Source organism: Hippocampus comes, unplaced genomic scaffold (genome assembly GCF_001891065.2).
Source record: "Hippocampus comes isolate QL1 unplaced genomic scaffold, H_comes_QL1_v1.1 scaffold30, whole genome shotgun sequence".
NCBI lineage: Eukaryota > Metazoa > Chordata > Actinopteri > Syngnathiformes > Syngnathidae > Hippocampus > Hippocampus comes.
Window position 1 is genome coordinate 53,520 of NW_017805705.1, and position 19,882 is coordinate 73,401.

Sequence of the window (19,882 nt, forward strand, 5' to 3'; positions counted from 1 at the left end):
TGATGTTCCTTTTGACTCTTGCTGAACTGAGGTTTCGTGCTCGTGTGACGTTCACATTTTGGTTGTATTTGGTCACCTGGGTCAATAAATGTTTGAATTTCAAGTGTTTGGGACATTCCTATGAGAACACTTCCCCTCATATTTTCTGCAGAGCCCAGTTTTGTTTTTGCCGACGTGATCAGGGAAGGGGAGAACCCTACGGACGGCGAGGATGACAAAATCTACTACTTCTTCACCGAGGTGTCCGTGGAGTACGAGTTCTTCGGAAATCTACTCATTCCGAGGGTGGCTCGTGTTTGTAAGGTGGTTACATCATTCATCATAAGCCTTCGTAGCGCTATCTTTTCCCCGAGCTCTCATCTCAATCGGGCTTCCTCAACACAGGGCGACCAGGGAGGACAGAGGACATTGCAAAAGAAGTGGACGTCCTTCCTGAAAGCCAAGCTGGTGTGCTCCATGCCCGAACTCAACTTTGTCTTTAACGTGGTGCACGACGTCTTCATCCTGAAGGCCGCCCACTTGAGGGACACGGTCATCTACGGGGTCTTCACTTCTCAGTGGTCAGTCATACTTGTGTGTTAATACTAAATACAGAAATGTTACAGTGTATTTTGTGCAATGTCTCTTTAATCATGGCCTCCCTCTCGTCTCCAAAGGGGAAATGTTGGTCTGTCGGCAGTATGTGCCTACAACATGTCCGCCGTGGATGAGGTCTTCTCCAAGGGCAAGTACATGCAGAAGGCCACCGTGGAGCAGTCCCACACTAAGTGGGTTCGCTACAATGGCGTTACTCCTTCACCACGCCCTGGAGCAGTAAGTTCATATCCTGTACATCAGCTGATTCTGTGCTTCTTCTTGTGGAAGCGGAGCCCTGTGTACTTGCAAGGCGAAGCAAAAACAGACACGAGGCCCTTCCCATCTGTGTTTCCCCGATATTAATAACAGCTCCGTGTGCTCTGGCAGTGTATCAACAGCCGCATGAGGCAGCAGAACATCACGAGCTCGCTGCACCTCCCCGACAAGACCCTGCAGTTCGTCAAGGACCACCCCTTGCTGGAGGACCCCGTCCTGCCCATTGGCAACAGGCCTCGCCTCATCACCAAGAACGTCAACTACACGCAGGTCGTCGTGGAGCGCGTCCGCACCCTTGACGGGAGCATCTTTGATGTCATTTTTACCGGAACGGGTAATGAAACATGAAATTGGTTCAGTCAATGGCAAACACATTTCTTGTTGTATTCATCCATCCATGCCACCACTGAGAGAACATGCCAGAATGTGAGGCAAACATGCTAACCACTGTTCCGCCACTTTAGATAAGGGGGTCCTACACAAGTCAGTGGTCCTCGGAGAAGAGGTCCACATGGTGGAGGAAATCCAGCTTCTGAAGAACTCCGAGCCCATCAAGAACTTGGTGCTGTCTTCCGAGGTCAGTATTGTATATTAATCATTTCCACCAAGGAACAGATACCTCTTTTTTCCACGTCAGGGGAAAATGGGTTTTCTCTCCCTCTGCATTTGAGTATAAAAATCCTCTGACCCTCCTCACAGACGCAATCCCTATATGCCGGTTCTGACTCTGGCGTTGTTCAGTCTCCCACGGCGTTCTGCCGCAACTATCAGTCCTGTGATGACTGCATACTGGCCCGAGATCCATATTGTGCCTGGGAACCTCACACTGCCCGATGCGTCAAAATCTCTGACACGCCCAGTCAGCAGCTCAGGTGATTCAGCCAAGACATCATCTTTGAGGACAGCTCACTGCTCCCTGTGTTTTACACTGTCATTGCAACATTTATTGCTATTGTTTTGAAAAAAAAAACTTTTTCCCTCCAGGGGGCTAATTCAGAGCCTCAGTGGTGATGCAGACAAATGTCCTAAAGGTAAGGTGCCATAAAAAATGAATTATGCATTATTTGGGATTGTGTAGAAGTGATTTTTGATTGATAATATCTCATATTAATTGATCCTAATTTGTTCAGGAGAAAGTAGCATTGCGACAGTAACATTCAATTTTTGACACAAAAAAAAGTCCTAGTTAAAAAAAAACCACTTCTAATTTTTCTATGAAGAGGACTACAATTGAGTGGAAAATGCAAGGATAATAGTTGTAATATTAACAGCAAATGCAAGAAAAATTACAGAAAGTGCTATTTTTTTATACATTTGATGTTTCATTTTCTCCTTCAGACCTTCAGTATTGTGACTATGGTGTGGTAAATTGACATTGCTTTCCGTTTGGTAGCTCCCATTGTGCCCCTGAAGGACTACCAGCGTGTTTCGGTCAAGCCTGGCAGCTCCGCCGAGCTGCCATGCCTGGTGCGCTCCAACATGGCGCAGGTGACGTGGCGATCCAACGGCTCGCTCCTCACCGAGGCCTCACCCTTCCACTTCATTCGAGAGAACGGCCTGCTCATCTACAGCGTGGCTTCCCTGGACCAGGGCCTATACGAGTGCTGGTCTGTGGAGTTCGTCGCCGGCGTTGGGAAGAACTTCACACGCCTCCTGGCTGGTTACGTCTTGACTCTGGAGGTCTCGCAGACCGCAACCACCCGCCAGAGCCAGGAGATCACGCGCAGCGTGGAAGGTAAAGTCGAGGCTGACAGAGTGCTAATATCAGCCTTCGCCCCGCCCAGTTTCACCCCCGCCGTGCAGCTCACATCACCGCCCCGCTCATCACTAACCCCAACCAGCGGCACCGATCAGCCGCCCGAGCAGCAGGTTCCCCCGAAGAGCGACGCCCCAGAGGCGGAATACTTGCAGCACGGGAACGGCACGGCCCTCCTCTTTCTCTTCTTGCTCTTCTTCCTGCTCTTCCTGGCTGCAGTGGCCTATAACTGCTATATGCAGTACCTCCCGGCTCCGTGCCTGCACCTGCGGGCTGCCCTGTTGGGCACGCACAAGAAAAGCGACGCCGCCCGGCCTGAGTATAGCGCCTGCGAAGCGGGCCTCATGGAGACGCCAGTTGTGTCAGACAAAATCGCCGCGAAGGAGCGGCCAGCGCAGAACAGCAGTCAGAATCTGCGTGCGCTGCGCGATACGGGCTACGAAACGGAGCCCGAGTGCAGCAATGGGCGAGTGCCCTCACACACTTTTGCAGACGAAAGCCCGCCCCCGCAGAAACCCTTTGACGTGGACTGTGACTCCCAGTCCATCCAGTTCGCTGACGCCGATGAGCCTTATTGCTAGAAACAAAATGGAAGCTTGGCACTCTTGCCACACACTTGTCATCTTTTTGCTTTTTATGTTCAGGAAGCTGCTGCGCCCTCCTAAATTGCAAAGGGGCAGAACATTTCCAGATAGTTTCTGTTGGATTTTAAACTAGGAATTTTTTTTTTTTTTTTTTTAATATTCCAGTTTTCAAGCATTCCATGTGAATCAAGGGAATTTATGGGAATTAACAAGTATTTGCGGGTACTGGTAATTTAATAGAAAGGTATCCTGTACAAGCAGAAATAAAAACAATTTGTCAAAAGCAGCCATTAAAAAAAATTAGATACCTGTAGGTTTCTTTACAACTTAATTTGGGGTTTTTTTTTCCATCAACTGAATCGCATGATCACGTATTGTAGGTTCATCACATCGGCTCGTCGGATCGCAACTTGAAAAATATTTTATTTTGATTCAATATGGAGGCTGCTTTCATGGAGATCACAGAAATCTGACAATTTAATGTTGAGAGGCTAAAAGTCTGAGGATTTTGATGATTTAAAATTAAACAGGATCTCTAAATGATTAATCGATTATCTGAATTATTATTGATAATTAGAGAATTTGTTGTGTAAACTATCTTCAAGAGGTAACCTTCACTTTTGCAAATTCCTGGTGTATTCCCATTCAATCCCATGACATATTTCAATGTTTGAAAATTCACATTTTGAATCCGCTGTACACACCTACTGAATTTTTACAACTAATTTTGAATAGGTCGATTTTGTTGTGTAAACTATCTTCAAGAGCTAACCTTCACTTTTGCAAATTCCTGGTTTATTCCCATTCAATCCCATGACATATTTCAATGTTTGAAAATTCACATTTTGAATCCGCTGTACACACCTACTGAATTTTTACAACTAATTTTGAATAGGTGAGATACTCAACACCGAAGTGAAAAAAAATTATCATTCATGTTTTTATTGCTCGTATGTGTGGTATACGCCAGATGACCAGCACAACTCACTCAACACACACTCCTCCAATCACCTCAAACGAACCCGATAGCTGCTGTAGTACCAAGACTGACCTGTGAGTGGCAGCACAGTGCCACTGGGCATCCACATTGCCAAAATGTACCAAGAAGAATTGTGGGAAAAGGAAAAAGAAGGCTGAATGTTATCCTTTCTGGTAACAACACTGCCGTTGCCAACTTTAGTTTCTATTGTGGCGAACGAGTTCAAACCCTCAACACAACCAGCTGCACTGTTTGCGTCCGCCAACAGCTAATTGGCTATTCTTCTGTTTGATGTCACAGTCAGTGTCTTAATGATTTGTGATTGTAAATATTGAACAGGTTTAACACTTACAAGTGTCAGTGGTCCCGAGCGTATCGGGGAGGAAAGATCACTTTTAACACACACCTCACCACACGTTAATCACCCAGGGTAATCTTTCAGAGACATAAAATAACCGAGCCGACCGATCACAAGAGTTGAAAAATATCGTCGATATGTGTGTCTGTGTGTATTCCGTCTTAGCTTAGGTCCAGCAAGAAAAGCTAATTCTTTAATTCCAAATTGGAAACATTGTTTACCAAATTGGTAAGTTATGTGAATGTTTTCCAAATTGGACTCCGTTTTCTTTGTACAGGCTGAGTAAGTCATCATTTTTGTTTTGTTTTGTGGTTTTGTCTGCGTCATGGGCCGATGGACTTCGACAAATCTCAGGGAAAGTTTTGCTCAGCATGTCGTAGCCCAGCTTTATTCTTGGGAGGGGGACGATGGTTGATCGAATGGAAATCTATTGGAGGAATCAAACCACTCTTGTTTAAAAAAAAAAAAAAACAAAGGCCACGATTTTCCGGAACAAGGTGTTTAAGGTGAATTTATACATTCGTTTTATTTATTGCTCTTTTTCCAGCATCCATCTTGTCTCTTGCAGATCTCTTGTGTCTCCTGTTCCTCAATGTAACTTTTTCTTTCCTTTTGCCACCACCACCACTTCCTTCCTTCACAGCCTCTTCATCTGTCTTGCCTTCCTCTACTTTCACTTTCTCCTCTTCCTCCACGAAGCCTCGTGTGGAGGCTGGTGAGGTGCAAGTAAGGCTGTTGCCTCCCCTGCTGAAGGACCAGGCATGGGGGCTTCACGCCCAAGAGGCCTTCCTGCTCTTCTGTCTGGCCTTGGGTGAGTGATGTAACCCTGCCCTCCCCTCCAGCCTAAAAAAAAATAAAATAAAAATAACCCTGCTCCTCATCTGTGTCTGGACTTCACCTGCATGGCCTGACTAACACTGCGGCCTGTTCTCTGAGCTCTCCAACTTTTGAATGTGGCAGCACTGTCAGAAGGTGACATTCCGACTTTGAATGTCTGTGAATGCCTGCAGAGGTGCTTTTTTTTTTTTTTTTTTTTTAGTTCTATGGTACGCACACTGTGTTGCTTCCCACTATGCCAACTGGGCCGTTTTTGTGCCTGCAAACCTGTCAAGATGTTTGTGTGTATATATGGGAAAAAGATATGTAAATAAATGGAGGTTGTCATTAGGTTAGTAGGTAGGGAGACAAAATAAAAGGTGTCAAATGTGTCTAACGCTGGCTCGTTTGCTTTTTTTAATTTGCTGGTTTGGTGAGAATAACACTACATTACTGAGGAGACCGAGGCCTTGTGGTGTGCCACAGGGATTACGACCTTACCCGGTGTTCTACACAAGCCTTTTATGGGAATGATGTCAGTTACCTGAGTTCTATGGAAAATACAGTGCGACCTCTGAAGTCCAACGGCACACACCTATTTCAACAACACTCACACTTTCATATAAGTAAATCTCTCTTTTTCTATACCTTTGTATTATTTGCACTGCTACCATAGAAGGCTAGCTTGTGATGGCAAAGTGTTAATGTTTTGAGAATCACTTCCATGAGAACAATATAAGACATGTGCCTGTAAAACTGAATCCGTTTTGATTGTTTTGTTTAACAGTTGTATTTTACAGAAGAATGGCATTCAAGGATCAAAGAAAGCTAATGGAACATTCTTTGAATTGAAATATACTCTATTTGATGATTTTACATTAGTTGCAAGTAACTCAAGTTGGCCAAACATCTGTTACAAGCTTAAGAGAAAATACAACAATTAGAAGCAGAAATTTGACATTCTATTATGATTAATATTATTTATGTAATTTGAACTCTTAACAGTCCGCAATCCTGTTGGGTCGGCGTGAAAAGTCCCCTTGTGCCCCTCAGGTCCTCGCGACATCTATATTGAATGGCTCATAAACGGGCGCAGCGCGGACACAGCCGTAACGGAGTACCGTCTCCCGCTGGCCGGGAACATGGTACTAGTGAGCAGCCGGCTTCGGACGGGGCCGTTGCTCCGGGACGCCCGTTACGGCTGCGTGGCCAAGGCCGGCGTGGGGAGCGACGCGTCGCAGGTTGACCTCCACCTCGCCGTCGGAGGTATCTTTTTGTCCGACGGCGGTGTCCGATCCATTTGAGCCACGGTTGGTGTGATGAGATTATTGGTTGTTCGACAGATGAGGAGAGCGCTCCGTCCAGGGATTTGAACCAATGGAGGAGTGCGCTCAGGGAGCATGAGCAGCTTCTAAAAAGATGGGAGAAGTCATGGGTAGGTGCAAGTGACTTTTTCTAACCTGCTACTTCACCGGCTCCTTTAAATGCGCTATTCATTGCTACATTTTCTAATCATCTACTGTATTAACTCAATTTTCCTAATAATTCTGCTAAAATGTATTTACGGTTCATTTACCTTTATTTTAGCACAAGCCTAATCTATAAAACCAAATATTTATGTATAATAAATCTGATATTGTTTAATATTATTATTAATAGCCCTTAGTGTCCTCTTGGATACAGTCTGCGCACGCTAACGTGTTGAGTTAAATGGAGCATGTTTTTTGCATTTTGCCACGAGCCTCGCAGGGACAGTTTAGTGGAAAAGCGGCAATCCTCTGCATGCAAAATCATGTGGAGGATGTCGGAAAGGATGCACTGTGGGAACCTACTGACATGCGTTTTTTGTTTCGATTGCTTATTCAACCTCTTCTTTGTCCACGCCACAGGAAAGCTGTGATGGCCACTGAATGCTGCCGAATTCCCATGCATCACTATCATAATTGGAGACGGAGGAACCTGTGCCTCTATTCTTTCAGTTTTTGGGGGACTAGAAAGCCTGTAGGTCCTTGTTAAACGCGTCTTCTTGCGGGGCGCGAGGCAAATACGTCACGAGACTTGCGATGAACCCACGGGACTACAAAAATGGAGGACTTGAAGCTCTCCGGAGCTTGCTTGGTGTGATTTCTGTATGCAAATGCTGCATGAAAAAAAATTAGTTTACAGCAGCATTCAAACGTGGCAGTTCTTACTCGCTTCTTTTTTGTGTAATTTCTCCAACGTATCCATGTGCCTATAAAGCAAGAATAAAGGAAACTTGAATTTGTGCTTGTGCTGTACATGTATCCTTTCTATGCGTTATCTAGAAATGCTGCTCTGGCGCCCTCTTGTGTCCGGATAGAGAACAAAAATTACATCATCATATTTTTTGTGAAAAATTGTAATTAAAAATACACACCTTTTTCATTTTGTACACTTACAGGATTTTGTTTCTTGACATTTTTTCTTTCCTCGTCCCGTCCGCGCCTTCCTTTTCTCAGAACCGTTTTTTATTAATTCATCCTCATCTCCTTACTCAATCACTTAGACCTACTTTCTGCCTTGCTTCCCTGCACCTGTTTTTATTACCACATCCATCCATCGTTGCTTATGTGGGTTTTGACCTTCAATTCCACACAGAAGTGTGGAGTACCTGAATTCAAACCTCCAACCTCAGAGCTTTGAGGTAATTTCCTCACTACTTGGACACTGTGGTGCCACTGTTGCTTTCTTTGTTTCAGATTGCTTTTTACTTTACTTCACTCTTATTTTGCAGTTTTAAGTGGTTTTCTTACATTTTTTATCCTGTAACTACTTGAAAATATTGTAATAATTTAGTGGCCACATCTTGTGAAATAAATTATGGACAAAAGGTCATGGGTGACCGCGATAATGAGCCGCCATTTTGTTTCGACTCCACATCATTTCTGATTGGATAATCGATGTCACATGTCCGGGAGTGTCCCATGGCAGCTTCGTGACAAAACAGGTGTGTACATCACCGCTAATCTTTTTAATTTTGGGGCCTTTCAATATATTTAGTCAAACCTTTTGGATTATTAAGTCACAAAGGGGATGTATGTCAACTAATGTAATTGTAGCGGAACCTCATATATTTGTTTCGAGCCTTTTTGATGGTGGCATATCTTTTCTTGAGTAAAATCATGTGTGGTAAATTCGGAGCTCTTTTTTATATTGTGCCCCGTGAGTGTATAATTTTAAGCACATTCACTTATATTTATTGGGAGGCATGGCTCAGTGATGGAGTGGTCGTCTCCCAACTCAGAAGCTCGGAGTTCAATCCCCGGCCTGTTCGAAGTGTCCATGAGCATGTTGCTCCTGATGCTACGTCATCAGTATGTAAATGCGGAAACAGTATAATAATGGTGGCGAACATTCTCTCGTTCTTTTAATTGTTTTGGAATTAAATAGGATGTCTCGTGAATAATTCCCGCCTAAAAGACTCAGCAGTGATTACGTCATCGTCATCCATAGATGGACTCTAAAGACACCGATGGATGTTATCTTTCGGTCCACTCGCAAACACACAGTTACAACAGTGACAGGCATAAACTCATCAAAGATCGACCTCTGTCTGCTGGAATTACTTATCATTACCCTAAATTATGAATTAGCATTAGAATTGCAAAATTGCTACAGTTATCAAAGTAATGGTGAAGTCCTCAAGGATTTATGCGTGATTTCAGAAATAGAATACAAAGACCTGACTGTCATTGTCTGGTGGTATGGTTTCCTATGGTTCTACCCTAGTCACAGTCTGATATATAAATGTGTGTGTGTGTGTGTGTGTGTCTATAACGATAGAAATCCACATTAAAACACGCTCTTATGTTCCCGCACACACTGTAGATGTTTTAATTAAATGTTCTCTCAAACGTTGAATTGAAAACAGTGAGCTAATAATAATAATGGTTACAGACAAGATCATTGTGGAGGAAGAAGGGGAGTGCAGTCTTACTATTACCAAAGCATGTATGCTTTTCTTGATTTTTATGATGTAAAAACTCTTTGAAGAAGATGAAGACATGTAATCTGATGTTTTTTTTGTTTTAGTTAAGACCTTTTTTTGTTTTTTTCATCGTGAAAAACGAGATCTCACCTGCGCAGCCTGGGAATGGTTTCTTCCACTATCCTGCAAGCCTTCCCTGAATGAGTCATCCAGCTGGCCACTCATTGGACAGGAGCATGCCGTCCCAAGGGATTGCCTTGCAGTAGCTGTGTCGGTGGAGCAGCAGCAGCAGGCGCAGTGAAGCGGCCTCGCTTCCATTCACAGAAACAGTGGTATGCGAACCTGCTATTTCATTCACAGCCAGGACTATAAACATTGCCTTTTGTCCCTTCCATTTCCTTCTTTTTGTGGTTTTAGCTGGAGGTTTTTTTTTTTTTTTTTTGCTTGCTTGCTTTGTTCTTGAGGGGAGAAGGCAGGTTTTTTTCTCTTCTTCTATATTTGCCATGTCGGGGAGGGAGACTGCAGTGCGAAATGCAGCAAAGTGAGCAAGAGCGGAAGCTGCTCATGAATGAGTGTCACTGGCTCCCGTTCTAGAAGGCTAGAGGACATTTTTACATGAATGGTGTCTGTTTGTGCGGGTGAGTGTGGGGCTGCGCGCTTTCTTCCCTGCTGCCACAGCGACCGTGGATGCCTCATCATCACCATCAGTGGCGCCGCTCTTGAGGAGACTCTCCTTTGCGCTGTTTTCCTCTTCATTGACTCATCCTCGCCTGAGGAAGATGACGTCCATAGCGGGTTTATTTGGGTTGTATCATTTTCATCGCTGTAGTAACCTTGTTTAAGCTCCTCGCTCTCAATTTCACATTTCTGATTATGATGGGAAGCCACATTTGATTTTGGTGATGAATTTTCTTAAGTGTTTTGAAATGGCTGACAAATGTAGTTTCGCAGAATTCTGTTCTTTTAACTGCACTTTATGTCCTCTGAAGCGAGTGCTTTAAATAGCCATAAAGCAGTTTAACTGCACCTATCACCTCATAAAATTGTTTTTCTCAAATGCAAAATTTCATGATATTGCACAGTTACATATTACAATGAACTGAAACAATTACCATTAGATGATCAAGCTACCTCACATTATTCCATTAAAAAGTAGATCTATATATTTTCAAGTTAAATGAATAATTAAATAAACTCCAACTACAGTTAGATAAATAACATAAACTCAAGTACATTAAACAGCTGTTGGATTTTACTAACCGATTGTTTCTAGATTGCTGTAAGTGGGAGTTTTTTTTCCCCCTCTCCCCTCCGTGCCTTCCTCCCTCCAACAGGAAGTGATTTGCAGTGTTCAGCAAGCCTTTTGTTGAGAAGGTTTTCTCACATCAGTGAGTCATGCTCCAGCTCTGAGCTGGCAGCGGCTTGGCAGTAAGGCAGCAGCTAGTTTGATTCCGTCGCCATCACCTTCTCCGTGGTTTGTGGATTTTCTGTTGTTTTTTTCGGGAGGCTAGAAATCATCATCGTTGTTGTAAGCAGCAGCAGTAGCAGCAGCTGAAGCATCACCGCTGGAAACCACAACAACGACCTCTCCATTCTCCTCTGCTTCGTTTCCATGGATCTCTGCCGTGTTTTTTTCTCCTGACTGGATTGAAGTGCCGGATTTTACCGATCAGGAATCGAGAGAGGTGGCCTACAGTTGCTCTGAAACCCCTGCCACCACCATTGTCTCCACTGCCGCCACGTCCGCTGCTGCCATGTTACAGGAGAGGGTAATCATCGCGGCAAGGAGGTTGGCGGTGCATGTCGCTTGAGGCGCCGTGAGAGAGCAGAGGCGAAGGGTATGCTTCACCGCACCAAATACAACCGCTTCAGGAATGAGTCGGTGACATCCGTCGATGACATCGTCCACGGCTTGTCCATGAACCCCAAGGTGTCGGCCAGCCCCGAGACACCATACACGCCCCCGGCCGACGTACAGCCCTTGGCCGCCGCCAACGCTCCCAGTGCCCCCGCTGCTGCCGCTGGCCACGACCACTCGGACGATGGCGGTACGCCCCTGTGCACCCTTATCAACAAGGTGTCCAACCTGAAGTTCAGCAACTCAGGCAGCTTGCTTGGCATCAAGGGTCTGCCCTCGGCGGTCAAGGACCTGGCAGTGGCCAAGCTGCAGGGCGGCGGCGGTTCGGGGGCGAGCCTCGGAGTGGCGGCCCCAGGGGCGGCGGCCTGCCTGTCAGCACCGGAGCCTGCCGTTGGCATGAGCAAGAAGAGCAGGCTGGACGAGATTCCACTCGGCGGTGAAGACTGGAACCCCGGCTGCGGTGGACCAGTGGGCAAACCTTTCAGAGGGTGGCTGCACTCCAGTGAGAAGATCTCTGGGCCAGGAGTGACGTACATCGTTAAGGTAGGTGGTGAATGCTGATCACTAACTATTTTTCTACACTCAATGTCATGTTCGACTGCTTACTTTGGGGGCGAAATGCAGACTTCACCATTCCTCCGTTCTCTGTATTGCCAGTCCTGATCTGGCTTACGTAGTGCGAGAGACGATGCCAGCCGACTGTGAACCCTGTGCTGGTTGCCAGAAGTTGGAATGTCAAAATAAAATGTGATACAATATTTCTTCTTACAGGGACCGGAGAAGAAATTCACAGTGTCAATGTAACTGAGAGAAAAAAGTTCCAATTAAATATTTTGTGTGGGAGCAGGGAGACATCGAAAACATTCTGGACAGGGGCCCTCAATGATCTGGGCTGGGCATCCTTGATGTATGGTATTGATTTCATGATACTGATGGCACCATTTGTGAATTGTGGCCATTAAGCGGGAAAGCTACATGAACCACTACATTTCTAGTGCACCTGGTTGACTATCAGTATCAGCCATCATATCAGGAAACCCTCCTGTAGAAGGCAATCGTCACATTTGCAGTCGCTCTCTGTGTCGCGCTTTTGTAACCATGCCGACATCTTTATTCCCCGTTGGCTGTGGCAGTATTAGCTTAACAGCAGGGGTATAAAAAAAAAAAAAGAAAAGACAACGCATCTTATGTCAACGGCAAGCATACATCATTTGAAAGGAGCACACATTGGCGCTGAGCTGTGAAAGTCATCATGCCGGCAATGAGTCACTGGCAGAACTGATGATGCTGGATGTGGAAAGTAAATGGAAAATAGAACATTTTCTTTTTTTTACATTTCAGGGAAACTCTTGTTTTAATGTGGATCAGTCAACATAAGAGAACAGTGACATATTGTCACACAAAGTGTCTGTGTGCCGTGTCACATTAAGGCCAGTCAGCGTCAATGAGCGTGTTTACCATTTTAGGCTTTTGGTCTGTGAGTTCAACGTCACTTCAAATTAGCATCACATGGTCGCCCCCACTCACCCATCATGTGCCATTTGACCCAGTGGACATTGATCTCATCCACAACATTCACATCAATGAATCCCTTTATGGCAGGCTTTCATAGCTCAGAACGCCAAAATAGACTAAAATTTGGGAAAATACCTCAGATCTAGCCAAAGCATCGACACAAAAGACTTGGATTTAATACTGTGTTGAGATTATTTGACACACATATGAACAAATTTGTTCAATGCCCAATTTTTTTTTTTTAATTTTTCTGTGTGTGATTTGCCAAAGATAAAATGTATTTTAAAATTCGAAACATCCTCATACAATCCATCTTTATATCAATAAATCAATCAAACTTTATTTATATATCACTTTTCATACATAAAAATGCAACCCAAAGTGCCATATGGCACTTTAACAACAGCTGCAGCGGTAACAAAGCGTTTTCCAGAACATCCATCCATCAATCCATTTTCTGATCAGCTTTATCCTCACAAGGGTCACGGGGCGTGCCGGAGCATATCCCAGTCGTCTTCGGGCAGTAGGCAGGGGACACCCCGAACTGGTTGCCAGCCAATTGCAAGGCACACATTGACGAACAGCCATCCGCGCTCACACTCACACTGAGGGACAATTTTTAGTGTTCAATCAGCCTGCCTTGGATGTTTTTGGAATGTGGGAGGAAACCGGAGTACCCGGAGAAAACCCACACAGGCACGGGGGAGAACATGCAAACTCCACACAGGAAGGCCGGAACATGCACCTCTGCACTGTGAGGTCGACGCCCTAACGACTGACTTGTAGATATATTTAAAAAAAATGTAGTTTTATTGACGCGCCAGTATATCATGAGTTTTATAATGGCAAACCTAAGCGGCAAGGGGCGGAGAAAATGTTTTTGTTTATAGACCTGACGACGAATGCGACGCTCATCATCAGCACAAAGTGTTCCTGGGCTGTTCTCTCTGTGTGAGTAGGTGGCTGCTAATGAAGAGGATTACAGGAGGATCTTATGAGGCATTTTAATAACACTACAGAATTCAGTATACTGTAGATCCCCCCCCCCCCCAACTGTGCTGCAACTTTGTCTCTTGATCCTGGCCGTGTTCTCTACAAAATAATATAATATAGTGGCTCCTCTGAAGTCCCCTGTCACTCTTTGAGGTTGCTCCAAATTTTGTAACATGGTGGTCCTCAGTTTATGATGGGGCTCAGGTCCGCTATAGGCAACGTCTATCACTAACATAGTGGTAAAATTACAGCACATATTTTTATGGAAAATGCTTTTGGGCCATTAATATTTTTTGTAAAACAGTCAAGTAGGTAAAAGTAAGTACATGAGCATGCCGCCTTGTGCTGCAAGACAAAATTCTTACACCACTGCGGAAACTATTCCCCCTTCACACAGTTTCACCACCTTGAAATGTCATGTCGGTCCCGACTTAAACCAAGGACAATCGTGCAAAATGACCTAAGAAAAAGCAAATTGCATGCTAATACGCTCGCTAACTGAGGTCTTGTGAAATATGGTGATATCTTTGGTGATAGTTTGTAACAAGTGTCTGTCATTTCTTTCCAGTATCTGGGTTGCATTGAAGTGCTGCGATCAATGAGATCTTTAGATTTCACCACACGATCTCAAATAACAAGGTTAGTCCATGTTTTAATTTTATAACTACTCCTTAACCTGTAGGCACGGATGGCTGTACATTATGAGGCATCAACATTAACCAGCCCCCTACTTTAGAATGTCTCCACCAATCTGGTTGCAATTAGAACCTTTTCAAGTCCCGCCTTGTTTCATGTGGTGTTGTGGGCGACTCCATTTATTTATATCTGTGTAGCTATTAAACGACAAGTTGACAGCGACTCACTTTATGCCGACTCTACTTTTCTGCTTCACTTGCATTGATGCATTGTCAGCCGGCAAGGTCGCACACGTGTCGCCCCTCTCATTTCTGTTCTGTTCTACCCAGTGCTTTTTACACTCTCTGTCCCTAAAACCACTTTGTGACTTTTGCCAACATTGTTGCCATGATTGCTGCAAGGTTTTTAGAGTTGACCAGAATAATTGTTGTCATTATTTTAATAATTATTACAGCTACCACAACTGCATAATATTAATGTCTTTGGTTGTATCTCAATCCCTCCAGGGAGGCTATTAGCTTGGTTTGTGAGGCTGTTCCGCCGACCAAAGGAGCTCTGCGGAAGCGAAAGGTATGTAGGCGGGTAAAAAGACAGCATTGCCGGGGTTTGAAGAGATGGATGAGAAAAACTGGAGAACACAGTGGAATGCAAAAAGTGAGACGATGTGGAAGGCAAGAAGGGAGGCAGCAAGGAAGAGCATAGGGAGGAGGGAGCTATAAAGTCAGACACTGAAGGCCCATAAGTAAGAGTGATAAAATGAGACTGTAAGGAGGGCAAGAAGGCAGTGTGGAAGTAAAAAAAAAAAATACAAGTGAGACGTGTGGAAGTGAGGAACAGGCGAGGGGAAAGGAAGAAGTGACATTGTGTGAGGTAAAGAATGGAAACAGTGAGAAGAAAATCAAGAAATAAGAAGTGGTAGAACCCAAAAAGGGAGGCAGGGACAACGGTACGTCGTCACATATGCAAATGTTTATTTGTGAAAAAAACACAATTACATATTCATTTAGAATCTATTTATAGCATCATGGCCCCTGCTCGTCGTCTTCCTCATCCTTCCTGGCCGCTGAACGGCGGATAGCACGTCCTGATAACGAGAGCAGAGAAATGATGACACACAGAACCGTGTGTCCGTGTGCGAGTGCAGGGGCATGACAGGCTGCATCCCACGCTGCATCCCACGCCGCATTCATTGCACACGGTGGCTCAATGACTCACACTGGACACGCTTTCTGTGCTGGCTATGAAACGAAGCATCGGCCCGTATTCTGTAGTGCTTGTGCAAATGCCGGCGTAGACAAAAAAAACCCAAAACACTTGTTGCTCTATTTCATGTTATTTCACATGAGTGCATGTTATTTGGGCTGTGGATGAGAGTAATAACAAAAGCACCACCGTGATGGCATTTGTGAGAGCCTTCTAGATCGCTTTTTTGCTAATTTCATCCAGCTTTCTATTCAACCTGATCAACAACAGTTCACAGTCACCCATTATTAGCCAGAGCATGCGTGTCTGCTCCAATGCAATGATTCCCAACCAGTATGTTCAATTTTTATGATATTTTTGAAGGTAGTGCGCTGTGAGATTTTTTTTTAGATGCAAAAAGTGTGCCTTGGTTCAATAGAAGCTTGGAAACAGTCGAATGGGATTTAACATACTTTGGGTTCTAATTGAATTCTTATTGTGTGTCAGCCACCATCCAAAGCTCTGTCCAACATCCTGGGGAAGAGCAATCTGCAGTTTGCTGGCATGTCGATCAACTTGAACATCTCCACCAGTAGTCTCAACCTCATGACGCCGGACTGCAAACAAGTAAGCCGGAAAACACACCACCTGCATGACAGCGATATTTATGCTGCTTTAATTACAGTATCAGTGTGACAAGATTTCTCAAAAATGACAGTCTGTGACATCACACATACTCCCACGTGGCTAAGGCTCAAGCAAACTTGTTTACAATGTGAAAAAGTCTATACCTGCTGTATTGTTTTACTGTGCAGATCATAGCCAATCATCACATGCAGTCCATCTCCTTTGCATCTGGTGGAGACCCTGTAAGTATCTCGTACAAAAGTGTGGATGGATTCTTACAATACACTTAGAATTATTCTTTCCATCTTTCAGGACACAACGGACTTTGTCGCCTATGTGGCAAAGGATCCCGTGAACAGAAGAGGTATGAATTAAGTCCTTTCACACTTGTAGCGCATCCATTCAATCATTGTTGGTTTTTTTTGTTGTTGTAATGTCTCTCCCTAGCGTGTCACATCCTGGAGTGCTCGGATGGGCTGGCCCAGGACGTCATCGGTACTATTGGCCAGGCCTTCGACCTTCGCTTCCAGCAGTATATGCAGTGTCCTTCCAGCAAGCCTTCCACCACACATGACAGGTGAGTGCTACACGTCAAAACCATGATTTTTATTTTTTTTTTACCTTTGTATGTACTGTATGTTTTTATTTATTTACACTGTGCTACATGACGTGCTTTGTGTGCATGCTTGTCACTTCAATAATACCGTTCACATTAGAAGTCACATTTGTTTTCGTAATATGAACGAGCACATAAAAATATCTGATTGAACAAAAAATTCTACATTGGGCATCAAGTGTATGTGTGTTATGAGGTTTATCTAAGAGGTTGCAATTCAATTAAGAATAGTATGGATTGATACACGTGTGTACTTGCATGCAGGGTGTTCAATGTGGAGGAGTTGCCATGGACGGAGGATGAGGAAGAGTCCGCGGAGCATCCTTACTACAACAACGTCCCCGGGAAGATGCCGCCCCCCGGAGGCTTCATCGACGCACGGCTGACCAATCCTAACGCGCCTTCAGATGGAAGCCAAGTGCGTTACGGTGCCTTAAACCCAATGACAGACCAACAGTTGCAAACATATCAAAATCAGATCGTCTGCCTTTAGATGGGCACAAACTCTGTGGATCAGAACTATTACCAAGGGCGGCATTGTGGAGAAAACTGGACAGAAGAGAGAAAGTCTATCTTCATACAACAAGGTAGTAAAATTGTAATTTTTTTGAGCTCTTGCTTATTTTTCTGGTCATTTTAACTCAGCTCACACGTTTTATACTCAAGGGACAAAATGTATAGCTTGTCCAGGAAAAGTGTGCTTGTATTTACTCTCTTTTTTCATTTCTGCAAAACTTGTAGCTAATGGACAGAACGATGTGGGGGGTGCTCCGATCGGCAAATTGGATTGGGAAATTTTACTTCTGCACTTTGGTTCGCTGGTTAGCATGACTTAATGAGATTTACAATTTTCTTGGCTGAAAGGTCAAAACATTCCGATAAAAAGGGCGGTTTTTAAATTTTGGTGGTTACAGTCAACTTGAAATGATGTCTTCGATGTTTCATTGATTTGTTTGTAAATGTAAAAGCCGTGCATTTCTATTTTACCACCGCTATGACTGTTCCTCTCCAGGGTCCTTGGATCAAAGCAGTGAGAGCAAAGGTCCAGTGACAAAAGCGGATGAGATGCCCACCTACATGAACACCCAACAAATCGATGAGCAGGTCCTGGCGGCGTTGCAGGCCGAGGCGGAGCACGTGACCAAGGGCATGGCGGCCACGGCAAGGGAGAACCCTCCGACTGATCTCTTTGACATGAGTAAGTCCTTCATGGCATTTAACGGGTACACGTTATGCGAGGAAGGAGGTTTGAATCACTTTTTATACACTTTTGGGCCTACATCTGCCATCAAGTGGAACAGAACACAACTCACACAGCTCTTGTGGCAGAGAGTGCCATCTTTACTTGCAAAAATCTGCTTCACTATACTATGGTGCTTTGTTACATGAAAAATTTTGTTTGGAAACCAATTCATTCATGTACAGGGGTGTTTTGAACCGAGGCTATATTCAACCTGAATTGCTCCATCTTTTTTTTTTTTGCCCCCCACTTCACTCGACCGACTAACTGCATGTACATCAAATTTTGGCTGGCAACACAAAGCAAAAAAACAATCTTTATTACAAATTGATATTACAATTCTTGGAAGTCAATTTTCCATAATATGCACCCTTTAATGCACCTGTGAACTGTTTTCATGATTGGAAAAATGTAAGAATAATATTCCTTTGAATATGGAGCAGAACCTTTCGAGGATGCCCTCCAGTCGCAGCCGCAAGCACCCTCGCAAGTATCCGCCCTGCACAAGGCGACGTCGGTGGACAACTCCAGCCCACTGCTGGCGCGCTCCATTGCTTTCCGGGCGCAAGAGGAACTGGAGGGTCAGGCGTGGTACCGTGGGAAGATGAGCCGGCGCGCTGCCGAAAAGCTGCTGCATGACGACGGCGACTTCCTGGTGCGCAAGAGTGCCACCAACCCGGGCTCTTACGTCCTGACCGGCATGCACAACGGGATCGCCAAGCACCTGTTACTGGTGGACCCTGAAGGCACGGTGAGGCTCACTCCCCACCCCAACAAAAGCAGTTGTCCTCATCACACGATTCAGTCTTCACACTCGTATCGGGGCAATTTTAGAATCTTCCGTTAGCTTAACGTGCATGTTTTTAGAATGAGTCAGAAAGCTGGACCACCCGGAGAAAAGAGTATAATCGTAGGAAAACGGCAACTCGACATAGTAGGGCTTAATCCAAGATTTGAATGTGCAGATTGTGCAAACCACTCGCTATTGTGGAGCTTTCCACTAAAAAGGAAACTCTCTCTTTCTATTTTAAAGGTTCGGACAAAAGATCACGTATTTGACAGCATTAGCCACCTGATTGGCCATCACCGTGACAACAACCTGCCAATTGTGTCAGCCGGGAGTGAACTGTGCCTGCTGCAGCCAGTCGTATGGAAGCAGTGACCCTGCGCCCGCCAAGCCCCCTGCGAAAACGGGAAGATCCGAATTTTCCTTCCTGCCGTCTCAGAAACTTTAAGCGTGAGGGAAGCTGCTAAAAATACAAATCTATAGCGCTCGGGTGATGCAGAAAAAAAAGAGAATATTTATTATAGAACTGTTATTTTATCGTGACCACTGAAATGCTATATTTTTGCGAAGACACAGTATAAAACACCCATGATATATTGATTTGATGTTTCAAACTATATGATACCGTAGTTTAGATAAATCAAGCCTTGACAAGGTGTGGACCAGAGTATTTTAATTACGAAAGCTACAAATGTTACTTTCTGTCTGCCAAGCACAACCACATTTTTACTGAAAAACAAACAAACAAACAAACAAAATGCCAGTGCCCCAAACACAAAAGCTGTTTGAAAAGGAGGAAAAATGCCGCTCTGTCGTAGCCCGAATGCTAGCACGTCTCCCAAATTAGTGTTCTGTGGCTTTAAGAATAAATTCAAAATTTCCTTGCGACAAAACAGTAGACACACTGAAAAGAAAAAAAAAGATTTTTAAAAAGAGAAAAAAGTTGTAAGATTGCCAGTCTTTATGAAGTCATACAATTTTCAGAAAAAAAGTATTTGTTTTGGCTCTCAAGAAAAGTTGTAATATTACTAACTTAATTAAATGTTTTCTCCTGAAATGAAGAATTTTTCTTTAATATTATGAGATTATAGTCATAATGGTAGAAGTTTATGTGATATGCATAAAAAAATATTC

The 19,882-nt window shown here is 44.3% G+C and overlaps 2 protein-coding genes and 1 long non-coding RNA gene across 10 annotated transcripts in view; all 3 read left to right on the top strand.

Moving 5' to 3' along the window:
• sema4d (sema domain, immunoglobulin domain (Ig), transmembrane domain (TM) and short cytoplasmic domain, (semaphorin) 4D) overlaps window positions 1–7,613 on the top strand; it is a 31,878-nt gene extending 24,265 nt beyond the window's left edge. For 4 of the 6 annotated variants that reach the window (XM_019882891.1, XM_019882894.1, XM_019882893.1 and 1 more), the window contains 8 exons: window positions 152–303; window positions 385–560; window positions 657–813; window positions 964–1,186; window positions 1,317–1,429; window positions 1,552–1,724; window positions 1,837–1,883; window positions 2,246–3,296. In XM_019882891.1, the coding sequence (XP_019738450.1) occupies window positions 152–303; window positions 385–560; window positions 657–813; window positions 964–1,186; window positions 1,317–1,429; window positions 1,552–1,724; window positions 1,837–1,883; window positions 2,246–3,189 (1,985 nt within the window). In that variant the 3' untranslated portion in view covers window positions 3,190–3,296. Of the gene's footprint in view, window positions 1–151; window positions 304–384; window positions 561–656; window positions 814–963; window positions 1,187–1,316; window positions 1,430–1,551; window positions 1,725–1,836; window positions 1,884–2,245; window positions 3,297–5,172; window positions 5,341–6,398; window positions 6,612–6,688; window positions 6,781–7,234 lie in introns of those variants that run through there. The other 2 variants (XM_019882896.1, XM_019882897.1) reach the window with 2 other exon arrangements.
• On the top strand, window positions 3,840–5,000 carry LOC109523622 (uncharacterized). The gene is made up of 2 exons (XR_002169810.1): window positions 3,840–3,927; window positions 4,088–5,000. It is a non-coding gene; the product is annotated as an uncharacterized LOC109523622 (long non-coding RNA).
• Window positions 7,614–8,277: 664 nt separating the features above from the next.
• On the top strand, window positions 8,278–19,882 carry shc3 (SHC (Src homology 2 domain containing) transforming protein 3). Of its 3 annotated transcripts, none has more exons than XM_019882898.1 (13): window positions 8,278–8,313; window positions 9,399–11,695; window positions 14,229–14,299; window positions 14,803–14,866; window positions 15,986–16,105; window positions 16,294–16,347; window positions 16,418–16,469; window positions 16,553–16,682; window positions 16,986–17,139; window positions 17,215–17,308; window positions 17,734–17,919; window positions 18,402–18,712; window positions 18,995–19,882. In XM_019882898.1, exons 2-13 carry the CDS (start codon window positions 11,135–11,137, stop codon window positions 19,121–19,123), a joined length of 1,926 nt encoding a protein of 641 aa, XP_019738457.1. In that variant the 5' UTR covers window positions 8,278–8,313; window positions 9,399–11,134; the 3' UTR covers window positions 19,124–19,882. The 3 variants fall into 3 exon arrangements, with proteins under 3 accessions (XP_019738457.1, XP_019738459.1, XP_019738458.1); XM_019882900.1 differs by having other exon boundaries at window positions 8,280–8,313; window positions 18,405–18,712; XM_019882899.1 differs by lacking the exon at window positions 8,278–8,313 and adding an exon at window positions 9,272–9,317 and having other exon boundaries at window positions 9,438–11,695.